At 40.3% G+C, this 24,125-nt stretch overlaps 2 protein-coding genes across 7 annotated transcripts in view; one reads left to right on the forward strand and one right to left on the reverse strand.

Annotated features, from left to right (window-relative positions):
* The window catches only part of PLCG2 (phospholipase C gamma 2), a 74,719-nt gene that overhangs the window by 3,471 nt on the left and 47,123 nt on the right, over positions 1 to 24,125 (reverse strand). For 3 of the 4 annotated variants that reach the window (XM_017820980.1, XM_017820981.1, XM_017820983.1), the window contains 7 exons: positions 23,353 to 23,562; positions 22,605 to 22,750; positions 21,495 to 21,609; positions 20,068 to 20,235; positions 19,643 to 19,731; positions 16,104 to 16,288; positions 12,421 to 15,319 (listed from right to left, as the gene is read on the reverse strand). In XM_017820980.1, coding sequence (XP_017676469.1) covers positions 15,277 to 15,319; positions 16,104 to 16,288; positions 19,643 to 19,731; positions 20,068 to 20,235; positions 21,495 to 21,609; positions 22,605 to 22,750; positions 23,353 to 23,562 — 956 coding nt within the window. In that variant the 3' untranslated portion in view covers positions 12,421 to 15,276. Of the gene's footprint in view, positions 1 to 12,420; positions 15,320 to 16,103; positions 16,289 to 19,642; positions 19,732 to 20,067; positions 20,236 to 21,494; positions 21,610 to 22,604; positions 22,751 to 23,352; positions 23,563 to 24,125 lie in introns of those variants that run through there. The other variant, XM_017820984.1, reaches the window with a different exon arrangement.
* SDR42E1 (short chain dehydrogenase/reductase family 42E, member 1) lies at positions 5,046 to 9,207 on the forward strand. Of its 3 annotated transcripts, none has more exons than XM_017820985.1 (3): positions 5,046 to 5,138; positions 5,423 to 5,524; positions 6,840 to 9,207. In XM_017820985.1, the coding sequence occupies exons 2-3, from the start codon at positions 5,457 to 5,459 to the stop codon at positions 7,945 to 7,947; spliced, it is 1,176 nt and encodes a 391-aa protein (XP_017676474.1). In that variant the 5' UTR covers positions 5,046 to 5,138; positions 5,423 to 5,456; the 3' UTR covers positions 7,948 to 9,207. The 3 variants fall into 3 exon arrangements, with proteins under 3 accessions (XP_017676474.1, XP_017676475.1, XP_017676476.1); XM_017820986.1 differs by having other exon boundaries at positions 5,110 to 5,138; positions 5,411 to 5,524; XM_017820987.1 differs by lacking the exons at positions 5,046 to 5,138; positions 5,423 to 5,524 and adding an exon at positions 5,544 to 5,705.

Genomic DNA, 24,125 nt, shown 5'->3' on the forward strand with positions numbered 1-24,125 from the left:
CTGAAAAATCCCTTAGATCCTTCCAAGAGATCAAAGTAGTACATCTCCAACCATCACCTGGATGTTCAATTATTAGTGTCAACGATTCACAGAAGACAGACCTCATCTTGGTTTTGCTAGAGGGGAAGATTTCTGTAAACCTATGGAAAACTGAATTAAATTATAAATTACTACAATGGAGAAGCCATTCCTTGTTATCAGTGTGATAAATAAGGGCAGCTGGATGCACATCAATCACACCTGAAACCGAATCAGACAATTAATAAAGTGTAAGTATATTTCTGAAATAGCTGCCTATTTAAATATAGAAGACTTGCTTTAAGGAACAGAATCAAAGATGTTCAGCACTGCATTCCAACACCTGTCCTCCCCCGCTTGCAAAAACATCCGTGAAAGTATTTTCAATAATATTTTTCTATTTCTTAATGTACCAACTTTTAAAGCATATAATCCCTTCAGGTACAAAGAGGCCCAGTCCTGGAGCCCTCGCAGTCCTGTGTGCCTCCTCTGCAGTATGGAAATTATTGAGGAAGTTACAGGACCGGGTTAAAATTTGGCTTTTACTTCCAAAGTGCTGCAATTTCATTGGATAGCATTGTTTTATACTGTTAAGTACTAATATCTATGCAACATACTTTGCAAACAGCTATCAGCACCTCAGAAAATCACGTAACACATCAGGTCAAATTACAAGTAAAAAAACCACAAAAGGCTTAAGGGAGCTTAAGATCAATATCGCTGGAGCAACCACTTACTTCAGACACTTGGGCTGAAATGCTTAGGAGTGGCTGAGCCCCTTGAGACTCTGTTTAGCTCCATGGAGGTCATGAAGATTAATATATACTTGTTCTGAAAACTGGGTTATTGATGTGCTCTGCAGGGTACACAAAGAGACACACAGACCATAAACAGCAATTTGTTATCAAAGTAAAACGGGAGAACATGGGTTATTCTCCGCCTGGTGCTCAACCATTCACTTATCCCAAAATACGTGACTTTCTTCCCTTCCCCTTAGGATAAAGTACTGTTACTTTTGAAAATATGATAATTTACATTTTCGAAGCATTACAGAAGTTGATTTCTGATGACTTCACGGAAGGCATGTTCAACTTCCTACTGCTGAATAGACAACTCAGAATCAAGCCTGTTCTTTAAGAATCTTTGCAAAAAGATTTTCAAAGCCTTTTCAGCGTCTTTTATAGTAACGATTTTTCATAACTAACACACTAAAGATGTCCACAGTGCAATCCACCCATAAAATCCAAGTTAGCCAAGGCATGGCTACTGAGCCTAAATTGTTCTGATCTGTGAACAGCTATCTGCAATGAAAGCTGACCTGTGCAATCCTGTTGTTTACACGATACAATGCACGGATGTTGCATGAAATACCTCCTTGGTAACTAAGCCTTGACATCAAATATAACGCTGGTACCGCTGATGTCAGAGAGCTGTGGTCCCTCAGCACGGCGGTACAACAGCACCCTCTCTCAGGGCACACAAGGAATACAGAACTGCAGAAGGAATCCTCCAGACACTTTAAGTAGCTGGTTTGACTGGCAAGTGATATTTCCACCCAGCCTGTTTTTTGAGGGGTGAAAACAGACAAAGTCTGAGCGGTTTGTACCTTCTGAAGAGTTGGCTGTACCCTCCTACACCCACCAACCCAGGCCAGAGCTGCTCCACTGCCTGGGGAAGGGGATGAAAAGCTCCTGCCTGCACAGCCTTGGGCAGAGCTGCCTTCAGCAAACAGGGAGGGACAGAAACCTGTGAGCAGGGCCCTGCACTGCTGCTGACAACATCACACCCCGCTGCCTCTATGGGTTCTTCATTGGATCTTGCTTCTGGACATCTATGAAAAGGAACTGTCTAGCCCCAGGTTACCATTCACCCCAAAATCCACATCTGCATTCAAGATGATTCCAAAACTAAAATAGTAGAATAATTTTTTGACAGTATAGAAAGAATTAGATAACAAAGCCGACATATCTTCAGTGCAACATATACCAAGCTTCTTCCTTCACTCAAGGGTCTCAAAATATACTGCAGTCAGACCCTTTTCAAGAGCTCTGTTGAGTAGAGACTACCTTCCATTTTCTGAATTCCTACTTTGATAAGGAATTCACTACTCCCTGCACCACCTCCTAGTCAGGACTGGAAATGTCTGTAAAGTCATATCTCCTGAGAGAACAAAGAATTAAATTAGGAAAATGATACAAAGCAATGGTTCAGATGAACAATTTTAATCAGCCTTAGTGAACAGTGTTCACTAAGCAGTAAATACAATTAATGCGGAAATCCTTTTCCTTTCTCAATCTGGAAGAGATGGGCTAAGTTTTTCCACTACTGGAATTGACAGAAAAAAGCAACTAGAAGTGCTTTGGATTGTCATCTCCACATAACCAGATGTATGACACTTCCCACAAGCACTACTGCACAATCAACAGGTATCCTAAGAAGAAGTCAGTGTTAACACTTTCAAAGGGTATAACTTGCATACTTCCCTAAACTCTTTAAGCCCCACACAATTTATTTCCTGCTTTATTAATATTTTTACAGCAGCTCCCATTCGAGCATCAGAAACACAAACGAAACCAGCACAACCACAACCTCAGGCAGTGAGGAAGTGCAACACCACCTTTGTCACAGAGCAGAAAACAATTTTCTGAAGGTCACTTAGGGAACCTCTGTCAGAGCCAAGACTAAGACTCAGACTAGCATTTTTATCCATGAGCCTGTCTTCCTTGGAAAATATTCCATTCTAATCTAGACTGAATGTTTGATTTTTAATTTTGAACACTGTAATTCTAATTCCATTCTCAACATAGATTCAGAGTTTTCACCTCTTCAGTACTATTTTAACCAGTTGTTTGTATATGTTTTAGTAAGACCATAAATGTGGTTGGTTCTGACCTAGTTTCAAATCTCGTTCTCTTCTCTTACCCCATTGCACAACGAAAAAAAAAAGCACAGTTAAGTAATACTAAAAAGAAATCAATCGAATAATATGAAAACAGTAACCTAAGGTTTATTTCCCCAGATGAAATATTGCCCTGCTTCCTGAAATAGTACTGTTGGCATGCTTTGTATTTTGATGACAAAAATAATTTTACTAGCTAAGTATTTTAAATTGCAAAGAGAACCAGATGACTAACATACTATGAAAGAATAATTAATGATTTCATTGTTTCTTTCTAACTTGCACTGTTCACAACAGCTGCTTATTTAGCTCTGTTTAGTTGCTGATTTAAGGACTTTTTTGCAGCCTACTTCAGGTTGATTGCAATTCAGGTTGTGGTACTGAGATAACTCCCACTCCATCCTGCAAATGTTTCTTTCATGACACATCCTGCCCTAACTTGCAATTCCAGGCATTAGTGTGGTCTCTTTAAGTGACTGCAACATGGTCTGATTCTCTGCATGCTGGGATATATGCAAGGCATCCTCCAAAATTCCTGGTTCTTTAAAGGGAAAATTAGGAAGACACAATCTCAGGACAAACGTTCTTTTACACATAAAGTAAAACTGGAAGTCCATTTATTTGATGGCAAACAAGAATTTATGATACATTCAGGAAGTCCATAAAGTCCATAAAGTCTTAGGAAAAGTGGAGTCTCATAGGGAATGAAAGGGCATGAACAAGTGGATTGTGGAGAACAGTGAGATCTGAGACTGTCAATCTTAACATCAAATCTGTAAATGTAAAACGAGGACAGTATTTACCCACAGCTTTCATGGATGTCACCTTTTTGAAGGAATGAGTGTTCCTTACTATTCTTTGAAGCCGAAAAGGACAGTTCACTATAATGAGAAATAAAACTGACAGTGGTTTAATAATACAGCTTTATTATATTAGTAATACTCTAATTATGAGATAGTCTGACACAATTTACTCACTGTAGATGACATACCAGGCAGAGAGTTAGAAAAAGCAGAATGTACAGAGAGAGGTCTCAATCCTGCAAACTGTCCTGCATGGACACATCACAAAGTCCAGAGGACAAAATGTCACCCCGAGGTTAACAGCTGCCTGTTCAAACAGAAGGATTTACTTACACAACACAGAGTGCAAGGTCAGGGACACCATTCAGACAGCACAAAGCTCTGTGAGCTATGAGGAGAAAGTGGCTGAACATATGGATTTTCCATTCTTGGAGAAATTCCATACCAACAGGGACCTGTGTAAGCTCTCTGGGTGAACCTGCTTTGTGTGGGGGGTTCAATGGGCGATATCCTTCCAATCCCAACTATCCTGTGATTCTGAAATATTCCATTCAAACACAATCTGCTTGATCAGAAGACAGACACCAGCTGTTATAATCTCAGAGAGACTCCTCAAAGACAAAACATATTGTGTCCGCAGACCTCAGAGAAAGTTCAGGACTTTTTGGTACTTCGCAGGTGATTACACACCTGGGAAAATATTCTCGAAATCTTCATCAAGATTGTGCTTGTGAGCTAGAATTATCATACTTCTGTGAACATAACACTGATTATACATCTGGATGGCATTTTTCAGGGTTGTCTCAAACCTACTCTCCTACCATACAGGCAGCAGACAGGGAAATCAGCTATGACTGAAGGATGCCCCCCAAGCCAGACAGCTCTGCACAGTCAGGTACAGCACCAGCTCCATCTTGCAATTGCTATTTAAGAATCCCAGAGGTTAACCAGCGCTGTGGGATCAGCCCAGGATTTGGGGTTTCTGGGTTAGGTCATGTCCAGCCTCTCACCCACCAGCACCCCCAGGTCGCTCTCCCCAGGGCTGCTCTCCATCTGTTCATCCCCAGCCTGGATTGATCCCGGGGATTGCCCCGACCCAGGGACAGCACCAGCACCCGGTTTTGGTACAAACATCCGGACAGGACACAGCTGGAAAAGGCTCCGGTTCCACAGACAACACGACAGCCCCCATTTCAAAGTGCCTCAGGCTGAGAGCCCCGCTGTGACCGAGCGTCCCTGGGCAGGAGAAGGGGACAAGCGGCGCCCTCCCGGCACACGAATGGACACAACGCTGCGAACCAAGGCCGGCAGGGCCCGCCCGCCCCGCCGCCATCTCGCGGCGCGGCCCCCGCCCCGCCCGCTCCATTTCCCGGGATCCCGGAGCCGCAGGGACGGGAAGGACGGGACCGGCACAGCAGGTACGGGCTGGGACCCCCGCAGGACCCCCGCGCTGCCCGGGGAGGGGAGTTGGAGGCCGAACGAGCTCGTCACGAGCGGCTCCAGGCTGGCCTTGTCCCCTGCAGCCCTCTGTCCTCCGCGTAAAACCTCTGCTCTGAGGAATCCCGGGGCTGAGCGTCCTCCCCCGCCTCGGTGGGGAGATGAAAGGCTGCAATTAAAGCGTGCAATAGATTGGTGAATAACCGAATGTGCGGTGATATTAAAACTCAGATTGGTTTTAATGTATTTGCAATGTGACTTGCAGGTCCGTTTCACCATATAGTGCCAAAGGAAAGAGGATGGAAGCAGGAAACGCTGCCAAGGAAAGAGTCCTCATTACTGGCGGAGGGGGTTATTTTGGCTTCCGGTTAGTGCATTAAGTTATTACATACAGGAATAAATGTAAGAGATTGCTGCTGGGGAGGCAACAAATTCCATCTGTAAAACGGAAAACTGTGTCCCTGAGATGCCTGATCCAGTTCAGTCCACCTTCTGGTTCATGTGGGCTCTCAGTTTTAAAGAAGCATGTTAGTCTGTCTCCAGATGTTGTAAGTAACTCTGTTATCCTGTTTCCAAATGTCAGGCACCAGCTGCCTCGCCGACATTTACCTGTCTGAGCACCTCTGTAATGGGGGTCAGATCACCACCTTTCAGCCTGCTCCGAGGGACAAGCCTCCACTTGTACACACATCTTTCTTTTGACCTGCAAATAGTTACACACTGCTTAGCTCTACAGATTAACTACTCCAGCTGCTCTCTCAAGAATATATTTATTTTCATGGGCAGTAATGTTTTAGGATTAGAGTTGTTAATAAGGTACATATTTCAGTGAAGTCCATTTACTGTAGCTGGCTCTGCAGGCCTTGTAACAAAAAAATCCTATTTTGAGCCCTAGACTATCTTGAGTACCTGCACAGTTAGAACTGCTTACAGAGGGGAGAGAGACCACAGTCAGGACCAAAAAGTAAATGCCAAGTGGGAGGAGGGGAAAAAACAATCTCAGAAGAACCCTATCCAACTTCTGCTTGGCTTTTTCTTCCACTGTCTCCCACTTAAAACACTATAGACATAAAACAGCTGTAGGAAAGGTGGGGAGAAACACCAGAGTTATACTTTGTATCAATACCTGTATTTATACCTGCAACTTGGAGTAAAATGTGGCATGTGGCAAGGTATTCATTCCAGCTGAGAAGCATCTCACTCCTCTTCTCCACAAATTTTAAACACAATGGCGAAGACCAACCTGTTGTTCTGCCAGAGGTGGGATAGCACAAAAGCATTTAAGATAAAACCAATAAACTTTTTTTTTTTAGTAGTTGGCTAGAGGTTTCCATCTGAGAGGTTTGCTGTTGCTGATATAAAGGGGATAGAAACAGGGTTCTTCCAAAGCTGTGTTCTTCCAGAAGGCCGCTGAAAGCACTTCAGTTGTTTCTGTTCAGAATCTTTTACAGCAGTTCTGCCTCTTTTTTTCTCCAAAGTACTGCTGGAGTGTGAGAAATTAGTTCAGTACCTCAAGTATCACAGCTGAATCTGCCCCATAGTATATGGTTGAATATTTAAAAGGCTCCCATCAGAAAAATAATCAGCACTGAAATAGTTAATAGTCCTCTCTTCCTCCAGGTGAAATGTTTCATGCACCGTTGTGCTACGAATCCTAACATATGGTTTCTCTCATGTTTCAGTTTAGGTTGTGCCATATATCAAAAGGGAGTTGATGTGATTCTCTTTGATGTCGTGAAACCACTTCAAGCCATGCCAGAGGGAATAAAGTTCATGCAGGGGGATATCTGTTGCCTGTCTGAAGTGGAAGATGCTCTCAGAGATGTAATCTGCGTATTCCATATCGCTTCCTATGGAATGTCTGGCAGGGAGCAGCTGAACCGAAAACTTATAGAAGATGTTAATGTGAAAGGAACAGAAAATGTCATCCAAGCCTGCAAGAGCACTGGAGTGTCGAGTCTGGTTTATACAAGCACATACAACGTGATATTTGGAGGGCAGATTATAGAAAATGGGGACGAATCTCTGCCTTACCTACCTCTTCACCTCCATCCCGATCACTACTCCCGAACCAAATCTTTAGCTGAAATGAAGGTGCTGGAGGCAAATGGTGCTGAGCTTGGAAATGGGAAAGGTGTATTAAGGACTTGTGCTCTGCGACCAGCAGGCATCTACGGGCCTGGAGAACAGAGACACCTTCCAAGAATAGTCAGTTATATTGAAAGGGGACTGTTTAAATTTGTCTATGGAGATCCTCTTAGTTTGGTAGAATTTGTACATGTAGACAACCTGGTTCAGGCTCATATCCTTGCCTTTGAGGCCCTCAAAGCCAACAAGCAGCACATTGCTGCAGGCCAAGCTTATTTTATTTCAGATGGCAGGCCTGTAAATAACTTTGAATTTTTCCGACCCTTAGTGGAAGGTTTGGGTTACAAGTTCCCAACCTGTCGCCTCCCTCTCTCCCTTGTCTATTTTTTTGCATTCCTTACTGAAGTAGTTCATTTTCTTGTAGGGCCCATTTATAATTTTCAGCCCCTCCTGACTCGCACAGAGGTTTACAAAACTGGTGTCACTCATTATTTTAGTATGGAGAAGGCCAGGAAGGAGCTGGGGTATGAGCCTCAGCAGTACAGCCTGAATGAAGTGGTGGAATGGTTTAGATCCCAGGGCTGTGGACGAAAGCCAAGAAATTATACCATTATGCAGCTTGTTAGGGATGGAGGACTGCTTTTCCTGCTGATTGCTGTGATGGTCTCGTGGTTTCCATCTGCAGTTACATTTTCACTCTAAAAGATGAAATGCTGAGGACAGAATTTAGTTACGTTCTCCGCATACTCTTGGTTTTGACAGACAGGTAATAAAGATTTTTTTTTAAAAATACACATTTGCGTGATTCAGGTAAATATCTTTAAACAGTTTTATCCCCAAGGAATGGAACCATTGAGTAAAGAGGTGTAATTTTTATATATAGTTTCTCTTCAACGTAAAACTGATCAGATCACTAACAAGATGAAGCTCAGTATTACTGCAAACAGCATTTTATTCTCAGGTACAACAGCACACTACAGTGAATGGAACAAATGTCCTTAGGCTGGCTCTTCTTCCTCCCTGATGGGATTATACTCTTGATTCCCGCCCTTTATTCCTAAAGAGTTTGTGCTACATGATCCAGAGGAGAATAAACTTATTCTTTGATCACATTCCAAAACCCAGTTCTGCTTTCCAGCTTGGCTGTATATATGCCTAACCAAGATTAACTGATAAACTGCCAGACAATAAACAAATGTGGTTTCTTTACATTCTGGTATGCTTTTCTGAGTTAACTCTCTGATATCTAACGACATTCCTGGAAAATGCACCATGGTTAATCTAAATTACAGCAAAGTGCTTGAAGCACCACAGATTCGTAGATTTTTCTAACAGTAAAATATGTCTGTTTAAAATGAATGAGCTACCTAAAGTGCATTCTTAAATAAAAGCTATGATTCTCCCCAGCATTACTGAATAGTTAAACAAAGACTCCATCAAAGACATTTGGTAAGTGATTACACTCACGTTCCACTATTTATAAAACGTTTTTAGCTTTAATAATATTTCTTTTAACACCTGACACAATTTGAATAGAACTTTACCTTTGTAGTAGGAAGATAAACACTTGCTACAAGTAAACTCATAATTTTATGGAGTTTTAAGAATAGAAGATAAGACCTTGTTAAGTACAGGTCACTACTGTCCCAAGCAACTCCTTCTGTCAGTTTAATATAGGAAGAGAAACAGAAACCACCTCAAATATTAAAATACAGTTGTTTTCACTTAACCCATCAACATTACAGTTTCTGTACCCCTTGATAAAAGGGGAGTCCTTCAAGAATTTCACACTCCTCTTCAAACTTTAGTCTTTCCATTTTAATAGCTGAAACTACACTGCTCTTAAATTAACCGTAACTTCCAGTTACTTCAGTTGTTACACTCTGCTGCAAGTGAAATGGGGAAGTGAAGAGGAAGAGGCAGACAGTAGTTCTGCTGCACTGTTAAAGGATTCTCAGAAAACAAGAGTACTTAAATAGAGGAACCAAACTAAAAAGTCCACTGCCACCCCCTGCTTAGAAGATGGAGGTTTTTGTAGTTAATAATGACTGGAGACAGCATTATTTTTTTACTTTTGAGTTCCCTTCCAGAGAAGTTTACCTTAAAAAGAAAATAAACCCATGGTATTGGTAACTTTTTTGTATTGTCTTGCCTGAAATCTAACTTTTCTCCTTCATTCCCCTACCAGTAAGTACACCATAAAAGAAGCTAAATTTAATACTTAGCTTGAGGGACAGTTCAAGAGAGAACTCACTTTTTTTTTTTTCTCTAATAGCAAATAAACTGTTTGCGTAGCAGGAGTGTTGCACTCTGTTATAAAGAGCTTATGTGCCTCCAACTGAGTGCTGATGGCAGAAGGGCCACGCTCCAGAAGTCATTAATATACACCATCACCTGCAGAAAGAAGAAACCTTCTTTTTAATAAAACAGAAAGAAGACAGCCGTGACCTCATGAAAGCACTGGGCTGCTGTTCTCTTTCCAACAGCCTTTTTTTTCTTCCAAGTGGAAACCACTGTTTTCCCCTTTAAGTTCTCTGGGTTTGACACAATGTTATCACAAATAGATTAAGAAATTTTGATGCCAGCAGAAGACAAAACCAAAATGTACAAGAAATCGCACAAGAAACAGTATTTCATGCTAAATCTTGTAAAAAAAAAAATCTTTTCAAGATACAGAACCTAATCCCTGTGCCCCTGGGGAATTTCCTCTGCTGTTTGCAATCTTTTAGCAAAACTCAGCTACTGCTATTTATAATTATCTCAACGGTGGGGTTGGAAAAAAAAAAATCTATGAAAGGTTCCTTAAGCCATGAATCCTAAATCCACGCTGTCAATACCAGCTGAGGCTCAAGCCCTGGGCAGCTTTTGAGGTACAACAGCAGCGGAAGCTCCTGAGCAGCCAAAAAAAAGCCCAACAAACCCACAAATACCCGAAGTCCTGCAGCTGCTGAGCTGAACACATGAACCTTTTCATCCATCTGGAGTCAAGGACAGAAGTCCTCACCACTAACAGAGCAGGGGGCACTTTTTTGTCCTAATGGGCCATGACTCTGCTGGAGCACAGGGGAGTAAATCAGGTACTTGTGGGGAGACACCAGCAGTGCTTGGCAGGGGTGAGTAGAGCCATCAACAGTGCACTGGGAAATCCCTGTCAGTCACCTTTATCTGGTAAAAAAACCACCATCCTGACTACAGAGGAAGTGAAGGACACTTCTCCTCTTTCCAAAAGGAAAACAGGCAAATCTGCGGCTTAAGGAGAGACTCTAAAATTGCTTGGAAATTACATCAGTGTAAAGCCAGTCACAGCTGCTCCATTTTAAGTATTTTACAATGAGAATTCTCTCTCCTTCCAGTTGTTTTTTTTTTTGTTATTACTCCTCTTGCATGAACAGCAGAGTAAATCAAGGTAATTAATTCAAGTGTCGTGTCTATTTTCAAATTTTAATTTTTTGCCTGTTTTCCTGAAACTGAATTACCAGAAACACAGCTAAAAACTGAAAAAGCAGAATGAAATTATAGCACAGATTCATTTTTTCCTAGTCCTCAAAATTACTGAACAATTGATATGTGCCTCACTATAAAGAATGATGCTGCTGTTTAAAGTGAATAGAATCCTCAGTCAGCTGATTAATGTCACAGACACAGCACATCAAGGTACAAATTTGCCATATACACATGAACAACTTATACTTCTAATGTGTATTTAAATATATTTATTTTGGATTTTTAATCAACTTTAAAGTGGACCAGATTTTATAGTGCCTTCTTCTAAGAGACCTAATGTTCCTTCATTTCTGTTTATTACTTATTTCCATATACTTTCCAAAATATAGTGGTATATTTAATAATTCCTGATGTGATCTTCAGAGAAAAGTGTCCTGAACACTGATAATTTATACATATTGTAAAAGATCTGGGGATAAACTGCAATTCAGGAGTATATAAGTGTTAAGGAAACTACTTCTGCTTTATTTTAGTCAAGCTCATGGTTCCCAGTTTTACTGGAGTAAAGCTAAAAATGTAGACTAGCAATTAATTAAACTGCTTTTATTTTAATTTAAATTCTTTTAAAACTAATAGCTGTGCATGTTTACAAATACTGTTATGGGTCAGAGGATAAATTTGTCTCTGAACTGATTCTGAAGGTTAATTTTCATTATCTGTAACTTCTATTTCTAATGATATAAATGGGATTTCAGTCTGGAACCAAGCCAACTAGTTGGACTGCACTTGGAAATGCTGACACATGACTATAGCAGAATTCAAACACTCCACTTCAGCTTTCACTCCACATTCAGATTTCTACAACTGGTTTGAAGAATTCAAAGATAACACCTGGTACACACCTCACACCATCTCACCATCGAGAGAACTGCAGAACTAACAAAGTGCTTTCAACAGAGAAACATAAAGATGCATTGGGGTGGGAAAAACATGAATACAGGCAACAAAACATCTAAATAAAGCAATATTTTGGACTGCAGAGGTCATGCATACCAATACTCACAAATGCAAAGGTGATAAAGACTCTTTAGCTTATCTAATGACCTAGAAGAAGTAGGCTGCAGACATCTCATATTGATTCAGGTTCAATAAGCATATAATTTTTATCAAAAGATTGAGAAAATTTTGTTCCCAAGACTCCCAACAATTATAAAAAATCACAACATAAGGAGAGTGTGCATTCCCCCAGCAGCACCTCTGCCCACGCAAACTAATGGGCAGAAAGAATAAACATCAAGATTTGGTAAACATCAAGATTACTGTTCTTCCAAATTACCACCAACTTAATCTCTGCCTCTTTCAGAGTTTTTTGTTCAAGTTCATCCAAATCTGATTCTCACTGGGGCTGAAGTTTATATCTAGCTCTCACTGAAAAAGGTCGGGTAGGAGTCACAAGTTAAACATGATCCTTGACCTTTTCCTTCTGCCCTCTGTGTTTGCAGGCAGATGGAAGTGCAACAATAACCATGTCTACGGAAACAATCATTAAGTCAGTTCATCTTAAAAACACAGAACTGCCCTTCTTCCAACCTCCAGCAGAACATACCATAACACACCAGCAGACCACATTTCAGTAAGAACTCACTCACTGCTTCAAATCATGGCAAAATTCATGAAATTCAACGAGCAATACTTAAACAAAGCAGCATCTGGCATCATTCACATCACAGCTGAGATATCAAAAATTATTTATTTTAATAAGTTATTTCAGTGATTTAAAACAGTTCCAAAAAGAATATAACAATTAAACAATTGTTAACTTCAAAAATTTATAAATGTTTTTCCTCCTGGATTAAAAAATTAGCACACACATTCAGACTTACTTTCGTATTCAAACAGATGCAATTGTGAAAAAGTTGATACAGAGTCTGCCCTGACAAAGAACTGAGAGGTGAGATCTTGGATTAAAACAGAATGCAAGAAACCAAGGAAGAGTTAGAATACAGCTTTACCCATCATTAGCAAGTCAACAAAACAGTCAAAACAGTATTTTCATTCTGCATACAGTGTAACATCGTACTCTGGGGAAAAGTCTTACTGTAAAACAAAATGCATTTTCATAAATACTGAAGGAGTGCCTCATAACTTCTGACATCACATATGCGTGGAGAATGTGCACAGGACTTTTCAAAGGACTACAAAATGTGCTAATTCTTAAATATTTGCACAACAACAGCACAAGGAACTCCTATGTCCATCACACAATGGTTGTCCTGTGTCAGGAATACCAACGAAGGAAGCCAGGACGAAGGGACAGTTTGCTTGTGTCTGCTCTGGAATTGAGCTTTAAAAGAAGTGCCCACAAACAGAACAAAAACCTCACCACAGCAACAGCCTCGATCTCTAGGTCTGAGTTTCCTAAGCTCTGGCATCTTGTAGTCTAGTTTTTGTGATTAGTCCAAACCTTGCTGGTAGCCGGCTGCCCATGAATCTCATCCTACAGCAGCGACAACCTCAAGGCCTTCCAGACAAGGCTTTGGGCCACCTTGTCTGATCAACACTGACAACACAGAGTTCTCACAGCATTACATGGCAATCACAGAGGCTGTTGAGTGAAATATATAGCACAGGAACTGATCATATGACAAACTAAGCACATCCTGCAACATGCTGCAGAATACGTGCACACCAAAGGTGACCCCCCACCTCGAGGGAGAGCACTGGATCACCTCACTAGACCTGGATACTGCAGATAAGACCAGCTTCATACAGCAGCCTAGGCTACAGCTCCACCTCCCAAATCCACTGTTGATGTGATTTTTTGCTTTGTTTGAGGGAGGTTTGCTCCCATCTAGTCCTTGAACAGGTCAATCACAGGTGGGTACTGAAGAGATTTCAGGCAGGAGGATGAAAAGCAGAGAATTGCCTTTAACTTTGCTCTGTTTTTCAGCTGAGTGATTAGTAATTAATTTCTTTATAATAAAAAATTTACAGAAGCCACCCCATTGTGGGATACACTATTATAATACTTTCAACTTTGAGACAAGGCTGTCTTTACAGAACAGCTAAAACCTCAAGGGGGTTCCTCAAACCATCATCTGTGAATGCACAATGGCATCAATTAAGAGCCTCTTGAAACAACAGAAGTCACAGCGTGGGGAGCAAGAGAAACTGAAAACTGCTGAGGCAGCTGCATCAGGCCATGAATCCCAAATCCAAGCAAGTCCTCTGTGATCAGAAATACAGCACTGTGTATGCAGCATCTGATGCCTCAGGCAGCCATTCAGGCAGAAAACTAAACTCCTCTGCACACATTTGAAAGCTGAAGTCGGGAACACAGACAGCAAAACTCCACCCATGCAGAGATAAGGCAACTAGAAATTTGATAGCAGTAAAACAGTGCTAGCACAAAGGACCAACACATACACAAATTATGACAACTGCTGTTAAATATTCCATCAAAGGACTTTAGTTCTGCTCTGGCAGGAAAACACACTTGCTAATCTAACAGGTTTTCTCATCTGTAGCTCCATGCTCTTGATTTGATTAAAGGCACAAGAATGACGTACCTCTATATTTGTGCACACTATCATTCTTGGATTAGTTACATTTTGGGAAAATGGTCTGCATTTACAGAACACTATCATTTGACTATCGTCTAAGTAGAATTGCAAGATTAAAAATTGACAGTTCATTTAAAAATTCATTTCTAAGCACATTAGCAGCTGAAAGTATCTGCAAAAATGATACTATACAAAGTAAATGCTACTCAGAATTTCAAATACCTTCCCTTGCTGCAAACAAACAGATATCTCCTACTGCATATCTTAAAACTTTTCCTTCCAGTGCCTTGAGGCTGTGATGTAAGTTCATAGGGGCTGTGAACAGAGGTTCACACATTGCTCCTTTCTTAAACCTTTACAGAGAGTTCAACAGGAAGAACACAACTACAGGGACAAAAGGGTATTTGCTTTCAACAAAATTAACATATAATCTTGTTCTCAAAAACGTAACAGAAAACTTTTAATAAGAGATAATAAGGTACAAGCTATCAGCTGCCCAAAATATTTTATACAGTATCAGAAGCACAATCCCCAGGGACTGTAACATACATGAGGTGACAATGCTGGTGTAGAAGTGCTTTTACAGCATTTAATAAATTAAAAACTCACTACTAGTTAATCTTGAGGAGCCAGGTTGTTAAAGTGGTGTGATTCCATGCATGAAAATGGTTGTGAATGTCTTATCTACAGCCTGCATACACAAATATAGGAGATGAGTTGTACTTCAGGTATTGATAATAAGAAGTGAGGTCTATCCAACTACATGTCCTCAAGTTTTAAAAATCTTGAATACACAGAAGCTCTGGCTTGCACAGAGGATATGCTTTGTACAGAATATAAATTATTAGGAATTAAACCAGTTTTTCTTATAATAAGAAATTCTCAAGGAAACCCATCGTTCCTCTTCCTCCTCTTCTTCCAGTCATTCCATCTGATGACACCATCATTGAGTAGGATGACCAGGATAAATTAATCTCTTCCTGAATCGCACCATAAAGCAGCCTCAAAGAATGATGGTCTTAATTTAAGAGTAGAATTTGCTGTTACTGACTTTCTTCTCCTTTAATCTTAAGGGAAAAGAAAAGGAAAATGTTCAGTCTACTAGGCATTTCTCAAAGGAAAACAGTCTACCAAATTCAATCTAGATACCAAAATGAGTGATGTATCAGCAAGAAGCATTGCAATTTTTTTCCTCAATAAATGGGAGTAAATCAGTGATTCATGCAGCTGTTCAGCACACATAAAAAAGGACAAGAATACTTCAAGTCGTGAGATCTACTCAAAATTTTCTCCTGGTACATGAAACCTCTCTCTGTCTCCTTCACACTCATCCCAAAGATGGCAGCAAAGGAGAAAGAACCCTCCCCTAAGCTCTGGATAATGTACTGAACTGACAATGCAATGCTGTTACAACTCAATACTGGTTTTATCTTTTGTGGTTTGTGTATCTGGAAGCATCCTCTGTTCCTACACATCTAATATACTCAGGACATTTCCAGGGACATAATTTTGACAGTGTAGAAAGAGTGAAGGGGTAGGTTTATTTGTCTGTATATACTTCCAGACTTTCCTCCTGGAAAGCAGAAGAGAGGAATATAAAACCTCACAGGATTACACGTCTCGCTGTGATCACTGAAACTGAGATGCCACTGAGCAGACATTGCACAGCTTCTGCTGGCCTCTAGTGGCTCCCAGCCCAGCCTGGCTTCTCTGCAGCCCTTCCTTGCTTCAGATGAGCTCATTCTGCCCTCACCACTCTTTAGATGCTCATTTTGACACATCTGAGGTTTCCTTACCACAGCTCATGTGTAGATAGAGCTGCCTTGGAAAGGAGAACGATTATCAACCCACCTGCGGTTACACGTCTCTTGATATATCTGTAGTTTGTGCTCATTCACACTGAATTCCTTCAATATTGCATCTCTGTTAGGATTCCTTAAATTCATGTGGGTGTCATAAAGGAACAGCTGGTTGTTAAGCTCCTCCTGGCGCTTCCGAAGCTGCCGACAGGAGGAATAAAGCTCTTCTTCACTCTCCTTCAAAAGAATATTGGAAATCAAGGTGACTTGTAAGACACACACCCAAAATGGCACCAAATATTTAGTTTGGGGGATTATTTTGTTTCTTAAACACACTTTAATAACTGTATAGAATGTTTTATAAAATTGGTTTGATATGTTTATGAATGTTTATGGAAATAAACTAACTTAGAAAGCACTGAAAAAAGCCAGCAGCCCCTCTAACAGGGGTATCAGGGACATTCTAGCACAGGTCACAACTTGGGTGCATCTAAACACTTTTGTTGGAATGTTTTTCCCTAATAAAGTATGTCAGTCTGTTGAGGAAAGAACAGAAAACAGTGTATCATGGTGAGTTATCAGATTATAACAGCATTAACTATACTTTTTTTAATGTTTATTTTTTGGCTCTTCCATCATATTTGTGTATTATGCAACAAACTGTCAATCCTGGGGATTGTCTACCGAAATCTAGACTAAAGGTCAAAATACTGACTAGTAAATAGGAACCCTAATAGCAGCAAGTACCCAGATGGTCAAGAGAGAAGGACAGCTCCTGTATTTCTCTGTAGCTATGGCAATTCAGTACCTGCAGAACAACTGACTATGTCTGATTTTCTGCTGTTGCATGTGGCCTACAGTAGGTCTCAATATATTCCACAAGCATAAAACAATCATAATTATTCCCTTTAGGACTCCAAATTATTTTAATACTTCAAAACTTTGGATGCAAAAGCTGTCTCTTTATAGAGTTACTAGTGGGGAATAGAACTGGCAGGACTGAAGTCTTAATCTTCACATCAGCAGCAAAACAAGATACTCATTCTACAAGAAATGACATGCAATCAATAAATGTAATAAATCCAAACATTTTCAAAGGCTGCATACTAATAAGACTGACTCTTTCTGCATTCAGTCCAGATCTAGGAAAACTGATAGGTTACCAACACACCCAGGGAGTTTCACTTACAGGAACAAGATCCTTTCCTAAACCCTCTTTTTCTTCCTGAAACACACTCCTACACAGGCATGGGTTGAAGCAACTGAAACAGCCTCAGTGCTATGCTACTGATTAAGATTTAAAAAGTAATTTATTTAATTTTTGTTTGTAAAGCAGTAGGAAACTCTGTATTCCCAAATCACAAAGGAAATGCAGATTGCTAATTACCAATTTGCAGGTGTAATCATCAAGATGCATATGTACTACTATTAGTTCTTGTAAATAAATGTATCCACAAAGGTAGACCTTAAAACTGCATTTAAGAATGTCCACTTCAATCTTTATGTCAAAAACATATGCACCATTGAGGCAGATTGTAATCAGAAAATACTGAAGAGATACACACACTTTCTGATGGAAGTAAATCAATTTTCAAGCAAATAAGACATGCTTTTAAATGCAACAACCACCTCAGTATTTCTACAATATCAAAAAAACTGTTTAACTTCTATAGGAACTGCATAAGGCCCCTCATAATAACTCTCAAATGTGCATGCTTACGTCTACAATATTTTTACTTCTCTGTTCCTGAGAAATTCCACAGCCATCTGTAATTCCTCTTTATAATTTTGTATTTCATCTCCAAGTGTATGCAGATGGGCTCTGTATATAAACAGGCCTGTTATTAAATGGTATCACTTTATGGACAGTCATCATTTTTTAAAAAGAAGCAGAAGAACAGAGACAGCCTTGATCTTTTCTGGTGCTTCCTGAATGATCTGCCAGAAGTTCTAGAGTTGATAACTACAGCAAGTCTGGGTTTGTTGCAGACTGCCAAACAAAAGGGAAAATTTGTGAAAGTTCTCCTTCCACTGCATTACCACCCAGAGACATCAGACATTGTAAAATACAAAGCATCTTCATTTGGCTTAACAAGCAGAAGGGGCTTCTAGAGTGTGAAACGTGCTACGGTCAAAGGGCTCAGTCTGACAGATTGGGAGACACTCTGCTGCTCTGAACATCACTGTTAGAGCTGCTCCTGCCCCAGGCAAATAGTGATCTGAATTCCTGAAGAGAAACCACAGCAGGAGGGATTCCCAGTGTATCCACAAGTGATGTCCATGCTCAGCATTAGGCAATGGTGAGTTGCTGTCAGTTTTCTCAAAGGCAGCAAACCAAAACCCAGCAGTTTACCAGGCCTCCTCTATCAGATTCGTGTCCATGAAATATGAACAATTTAAATATTATCTTTAAAGGACACAGTTCTCTTGTTTACACACACCCAGCCCTCTTGTCTCAGCTTCCAGCCCTCTCCTGCCCTCAGGACCCACAGAAAGAACCTACCATGGCTGTCAAACACTCATTGCACAGTCACTTTACATCATGTGTTACAAGGTGGCTTTGTAAAAACCTCCACAAAGGATGTTTGAAAAAGGCTGCCACTCCTTTGGGAAGAACAATGTGACTGAACTCAGCCATTTCCAGTTCAGCGTTTGCAACTGCAGGTACAAATCCCTTCAGAGACATTATGACTTACAGTTCCCAGAATTTGGTGTTTTAGTCAGAAAAACAATGTACGCTGGTGTGAAATGCAGCGTAGGCCTGGATGGTTGCAAAAGGTTACAAATAAGAAGTTGAATTTTTTTTTTTTCTCTGAATCTGAAGGGTGCTGGAAAGCACCCTGAAATAGCCACTTCCCAGAAGAATCTTTAAACTTTCATCACATGGCCTCTACACAAGTGTATTTAAATTACATAAAATATTATTGAGAAAGAGTCTGAGAATAATCCTGCTTCAGATCAAGCTATACAACAGCACCTTTGGAACACCAACAAACACCATTCAGAGATCAGCCACTTTAATGCCTGGCTTCATGAGCAAGGATGAACCATTATTCTTCCCCTCTGTGTTTTAAAATACAAGTACATCAAGTAAGTGTTTTAGAGAGGCTTAAAAGAAGCATATTAGCACTTCCGTAGGGACCAGATATGTCTTCCACTTGATGGGTTGTTTATTTTCATGAAATACTGGAAGAAATTAGTATCTTCTCTTGCTAAAGTGATTTCTTTTTATGTAGGACCTTTAACAAAAAGGTTATTCTACGAAGTCAAAGCTGATTTTAGCTAGCTTTGCATGGCATCACTCAGTTAACAGGGAATGACAACGACCATGCTGTTACAGCAAAAACTAGTGGAGGTAATGATGCTTTGTTTATGCATTATTTCTTTTAACAACCATGTAATCTGTCCACCCAGAGGGAGAGTAACTCAATTTGTGCTATTTGTCTTCCCCAGTACCTGCAGAAGAAATGCCTGACAATAACACATCAGACACAGAACAGAAAACTAAATCCTCAGTTCCTGGCTTCCACGAAGTACTGATAACATACATGCTAAGTGCACTAAAAAAAAAAACAACCCAGTGGTTCTCACCAGAACTTGCTGCATTTCACAGTGAACCAGAAGCGAGGCCAGCTCGATATCTTCACTGTAGCCGTTCTTGAGAGGGACTGCCCTGAAACCTGGGGCAGGGGGAACATACACAAAGGACAATTAGAGCCAAGGCAAAGGGTCACGTGCAGCCACAAAAAAGGTGCACACAGTCCTGAGGGGATTCTTTCAGTGCTCAAATGCTCCACTGCTGAGAGCAGGCTTTGCTATGGCAGTTAGAGAGGAGCAAAAGGCAAGAATGGCAAAATTGAGAAACTTATGACTTCACATGCTCTTGAAAACTAAAGCAAGAGTAAGTCGGGTTCATAGAGGAAGGAGGGAGTCCAGCACCACAGAGGAAGTCACAGTACAACAATGCTGAACGGCATCTTTCTGACACAGCCCCTCATTGTAACCACTGATCCTACCTGGTTTGATTCCTTTGATGGGAAAAGTGGCATGTGCTAAGAAATTGGGATCGCTGAACATGTCCTCCTCGTAAACAACAAAGCGCAGAAACGCCAGGTTTGGATCGTAAATCTCAAATTTCACTTGCTCTGCACAGGGTGCCCAAACTGGATTCAGGCCATTGTCATCTGTAGGGAAAGGGGAAACATTTGCAGTATAGAGCAGTAAATTCACCTCGTTCACATATGGGTATGTATCCCAGGACATTTCCTGAGATACAAAGGCCCAAAAATCCTATTTACCTATTTACAACATGATGTCTCATGTTGTAACCTTGCTTCAAAAGGTTTGTATTTGTTTACTTGGTGGGGGACATAGGAGGAAACTAGGCAGGGATGAAAATCCATTAAGGAAAGTTATTATTTGTATTTAACCATATAAAACCCCCTTGGACATGTATTTGTTTAAAAAAAAAAAAAAGCTAATTAATAGCTCATATTCATAAGCCTTACATTCCATATGTGAGCAAAAAAAAAGCAGGAAAAGCACTGCCTGTACCCTGACCCAGGGTACATGTAGCCATGTACAGAACACTAACATTTGGTATATGTGACACAGCCAGGAAGTTTGCTCTCTAAAGTCTTGGTCACTTCCCACAAAAAGTTTACACCATAATCCTCTTCTCTGAAGTACCAAAGAGCCACAATGCACATTCTTGCTCCTGCTTTTGTGTTTATTTTCCACTGGTATCACTGGTTTGGATACTCAGAACCAAAGCCTGTTATTTACCAGAGGAAAACTGCTGTATCCAGAAATATTAAATGGTAAAATATGAAGTGGCTGAGATATTGCCCCATGGCACTTAAATGAAGCTCATTTACAAACACACATCCCTTGTCCAGAACTCCCCAGGAGTGAGCTTTGATCAAACTTCTCTTGCATTGCAAGTTATACTATTTTACAGCCCTATACACCCAAGCTGTCTCCCAGGGGGTGCCAGTCTTAGAAGCTGAGTTTAAATAAACATAGTCTGGATCTCACAGTAGTAACTCTCTATTTGGGCCAGACTTTTGGGAACTGACTAGCACTGTTGGAGGCACTTTCAAGACAGTAATTTTTTAAAATATGCAAATACACAAACTTATGCACAGGCAAAAACATAACAGAATGGGACTTCTTTTTTTTCCAAACTGCAACAGTACTATTTTTTCAAAACTTGATATACATTGAAGTTTCTCAAATTAACTGGCCCTGAGGCAAGCAAGAGAATAAGACTGTATGACTTACCAGTGCAGAGCAACAGTTAACCTACTCCTCCCTATAGCATAAGTTGCTGGCCAATTACAGACAACATAAATACATGGTCATCCCCTGCCTACTCACTTTATTTAAGTACACTGGAAGTATAACCACATCCTTAACAACACAGAAAGCCACAGATACTCACTCACAACTGTTGTCTTGAATTTGCTGTTATCATATTCAGCCCCACAAATTTCAACCTCTACAAAGGGACAAGCGATGCTTCTACCGAGTTTGGGGAGATGACGAGCACCCAAAACCTGCAAAAGCAACTCTAAATTATAACCACCTGCAAAGGAAACTTGGCACCATTATTTCTGAACAGAAGACATCCTGCAGAACTAGAGGGGGAAAAAAATCCAGAAGAACGTGGAAAAGCACACGCTCTCTTTCTTGAATATGTTTGCATGTATTAAACATACTATCTGTGCAACAAATAACTATTGTTTGGGTAACCCAGTGATTTTCATTGTAAGATACTGCAGCTGACATTCATTACACACAATATGCAGTTCCAGACCAGGCCTGTAGCATAAGTTTTGTTATCTTTCTTCGGTCTTTATTACATACCTATTTCTAGACATTTCTGCTTTGCATTCACAGCCCTTGTTTAACTTGTCTTTAAACTGCAGTGAAAAGCAGCTAATGTGTTTCTTCTTTCTCAGAAAACATACTTTTAAAGGACATGTCTTACTGCATAGCAACTGAGAACAGACAAGTTCAATCCCTGTTTGGCACTAAGTCAACATGGCAAAATTTTCTCAAATTTTCTCTTGAAGAAAAATGAGAATGAAATTCAGATTAAGTCATAGTGTATTAAATATGATGAAGGGGAGATCAGCTTATTATTTTTTTCTGTTTAGTTTCTATATTTCATTATAAATATTTTTCTTCCACACTCAAAATCTCCTAACTAGTTGGTCTGTTGCAAAACAATCTCTAGTAGGACCCTTCTATTGAGAAGTTATTAGGTTGGAAATGCAAGTTAGTTCATTTCAAGTTTTTATTAACAATTATAAAAAAATCACCCCAGGATTGTGTTTTCAGTCCTAAAACATGTGCTTCATTAGCATGATAAAGATACATATTTCTTTTTAGGAAACCAGTGAAGCTAGTTTTATTCTCAAACACACTGACACTTAAAAGCAGTATTTTGACAATCTGTCAGATCTTGCTCTGAAATATAATAGCTTTATTTTTAGTTTTATAGATATTTATGACTGGTAAAAAACCATAATTTACAAAAGAGATTTACCCTCACTGTCATAATCATCTGCAATTTCCTCTTCGAGTCGTTTGGCATTGGGTCATACTCCTCATTCCTCATGCTCTCTGGCTGCAGGACGTAGCCAGTGCGTCCATTAAGTGAAAACAAGGCATGGTTCAATTGCATGTATTTATCTAGGGAGAGAGTTAAACAGTCATAACAGAAGATCCCAACCGGAATAAAGCCAAGGAAATACCAGACCAGTGGCTCCTCTCTGCAGTGCTTCCTGGTCACCACTTTATCAGAAAGAGCTGGAAAGGTAAGTTCAAAGACTTGGGTTCTTCAGGAACTCAAACTGACAGGCTATTTTTCATCAATTTTAATCCCCAAAACCCCATCTCCATCCACAATTGGTTTCCTACCAATGTGTCATAAGATAGTTGGCCCTCACCAGAAAGTGGAGGGCAGCCTTCCCTGTGTCTGAACACCTATTCATACACCTGAAACTTACTGTAAATATCTCTGCTTGCTTTTCACAGAGAGATCAAGGTGAAATAAATCTTTTAGAGTTTAGGGCTAGTTTGGCTCAGAGACAGGGTTTTTGGAGACCCATTTTTGGGGCCCAGCTCTATAAGGCAATCCACACGTTCAAAAGCAAACTTCAATTCTTCCACATCCTTTCCAGCAGGGAAATACAAATAAACAGGACAGTGACTAGAATGGCAGAAGGGCCAGAAGGGGCTCATTCATGGTGAAATGGAAAGTGGATTAGATCCTTCTTCACAGGGAATATTACCTGGAGTTTGGAAGTTAAGAGCCACCATCTGGGAGCCACAAAGCCAGAGGCGAAACGGGTCGTAGTTGGATGAGTCGACCCTCTGTCCTTTAGGATAGACACGTGTCAGTCCCTTCAGGTTGTATTTCAACAACTCAACTGGCTTTTGCTTCACAATGCTCTCTGCCTTGGTTTCCACAAAAGAACGGATTTCTTTGAAATCAGGATTGTCTACACAGGGGTGAGGAAGAAAAGTAGTTACCAAAGGAAGAAATAAGTTGACATTTATACTGTATTTTTACCAACACTTTGTTTTACTTCGTTTTGCTTTGTCCTTTAATGCAGTAATTGGCACCATTTTCAGGCAGACACGGCAAATTGGTTGAGAATCAAGTCTGAAAGTTAAAATTGCCTGCCTGCCACATGCTTTGCAGGAGGGCAGATAAGAGCCCATAGCCATGTCCTCATCTCTTCATAGCTAATAATGTACTTCTGACCACTATAACACATATTTAAATGAGACATCTCTTCCTGGGTTTAAATGGGGAGAAGAAAGGGCGAGCCAGGGTTAGCCAATGCCTCAGACAATGACTATAATTATAATGTCTTAACTGCAGTGACAGCTTATTAAAAACATTTGCAAAGAAACTTAAAGAAAAGAGCACGTTTGCTGGCTTCTCCAGCAGCAATGACAAAACAATGGAATCAAAAGTACATCTTTCAGTATCTGATTCCACACCTGCACTTACACAGACCTCAGTTACATTATGAAGCCACATACATCTCAACAGCCT

This window comes from Lepidothrix coronata, unplaced genomic scaffold, assembly GCF_001604755.1.
Source record: "Lepidothrix coronata isolate B3197 unplaced genomic scaffold, Lepidothrix_coronata-1.0 Scaffold87, whole genome shotgun sequence".
NCBI classification, from domain to species: domain Eukaryota; kingdom Metazoa; phylum Chordata; class Aves; order Passeriformes; family Pipridae; genus Lepidothrix; species Lepidothrix coronata.

Excerpts from the sequence above, each read along its gene's own strand:
- SDR42E1 (XM_017820985.1), top strand. The coding sequence starts at position 5,457 with ATGGAAGCAGGAAACGCTGCCAAGGAAAGAGTCCTCATTACTGGCGGA. Across the intron at positions 5,525-6,839 it reads GGGGGTTATTTTGGCTTCCG|TTTAGGTTGTGCCATATATC; the intron begins GTTAGTGCATTA and ends CTCATGTTTCAG.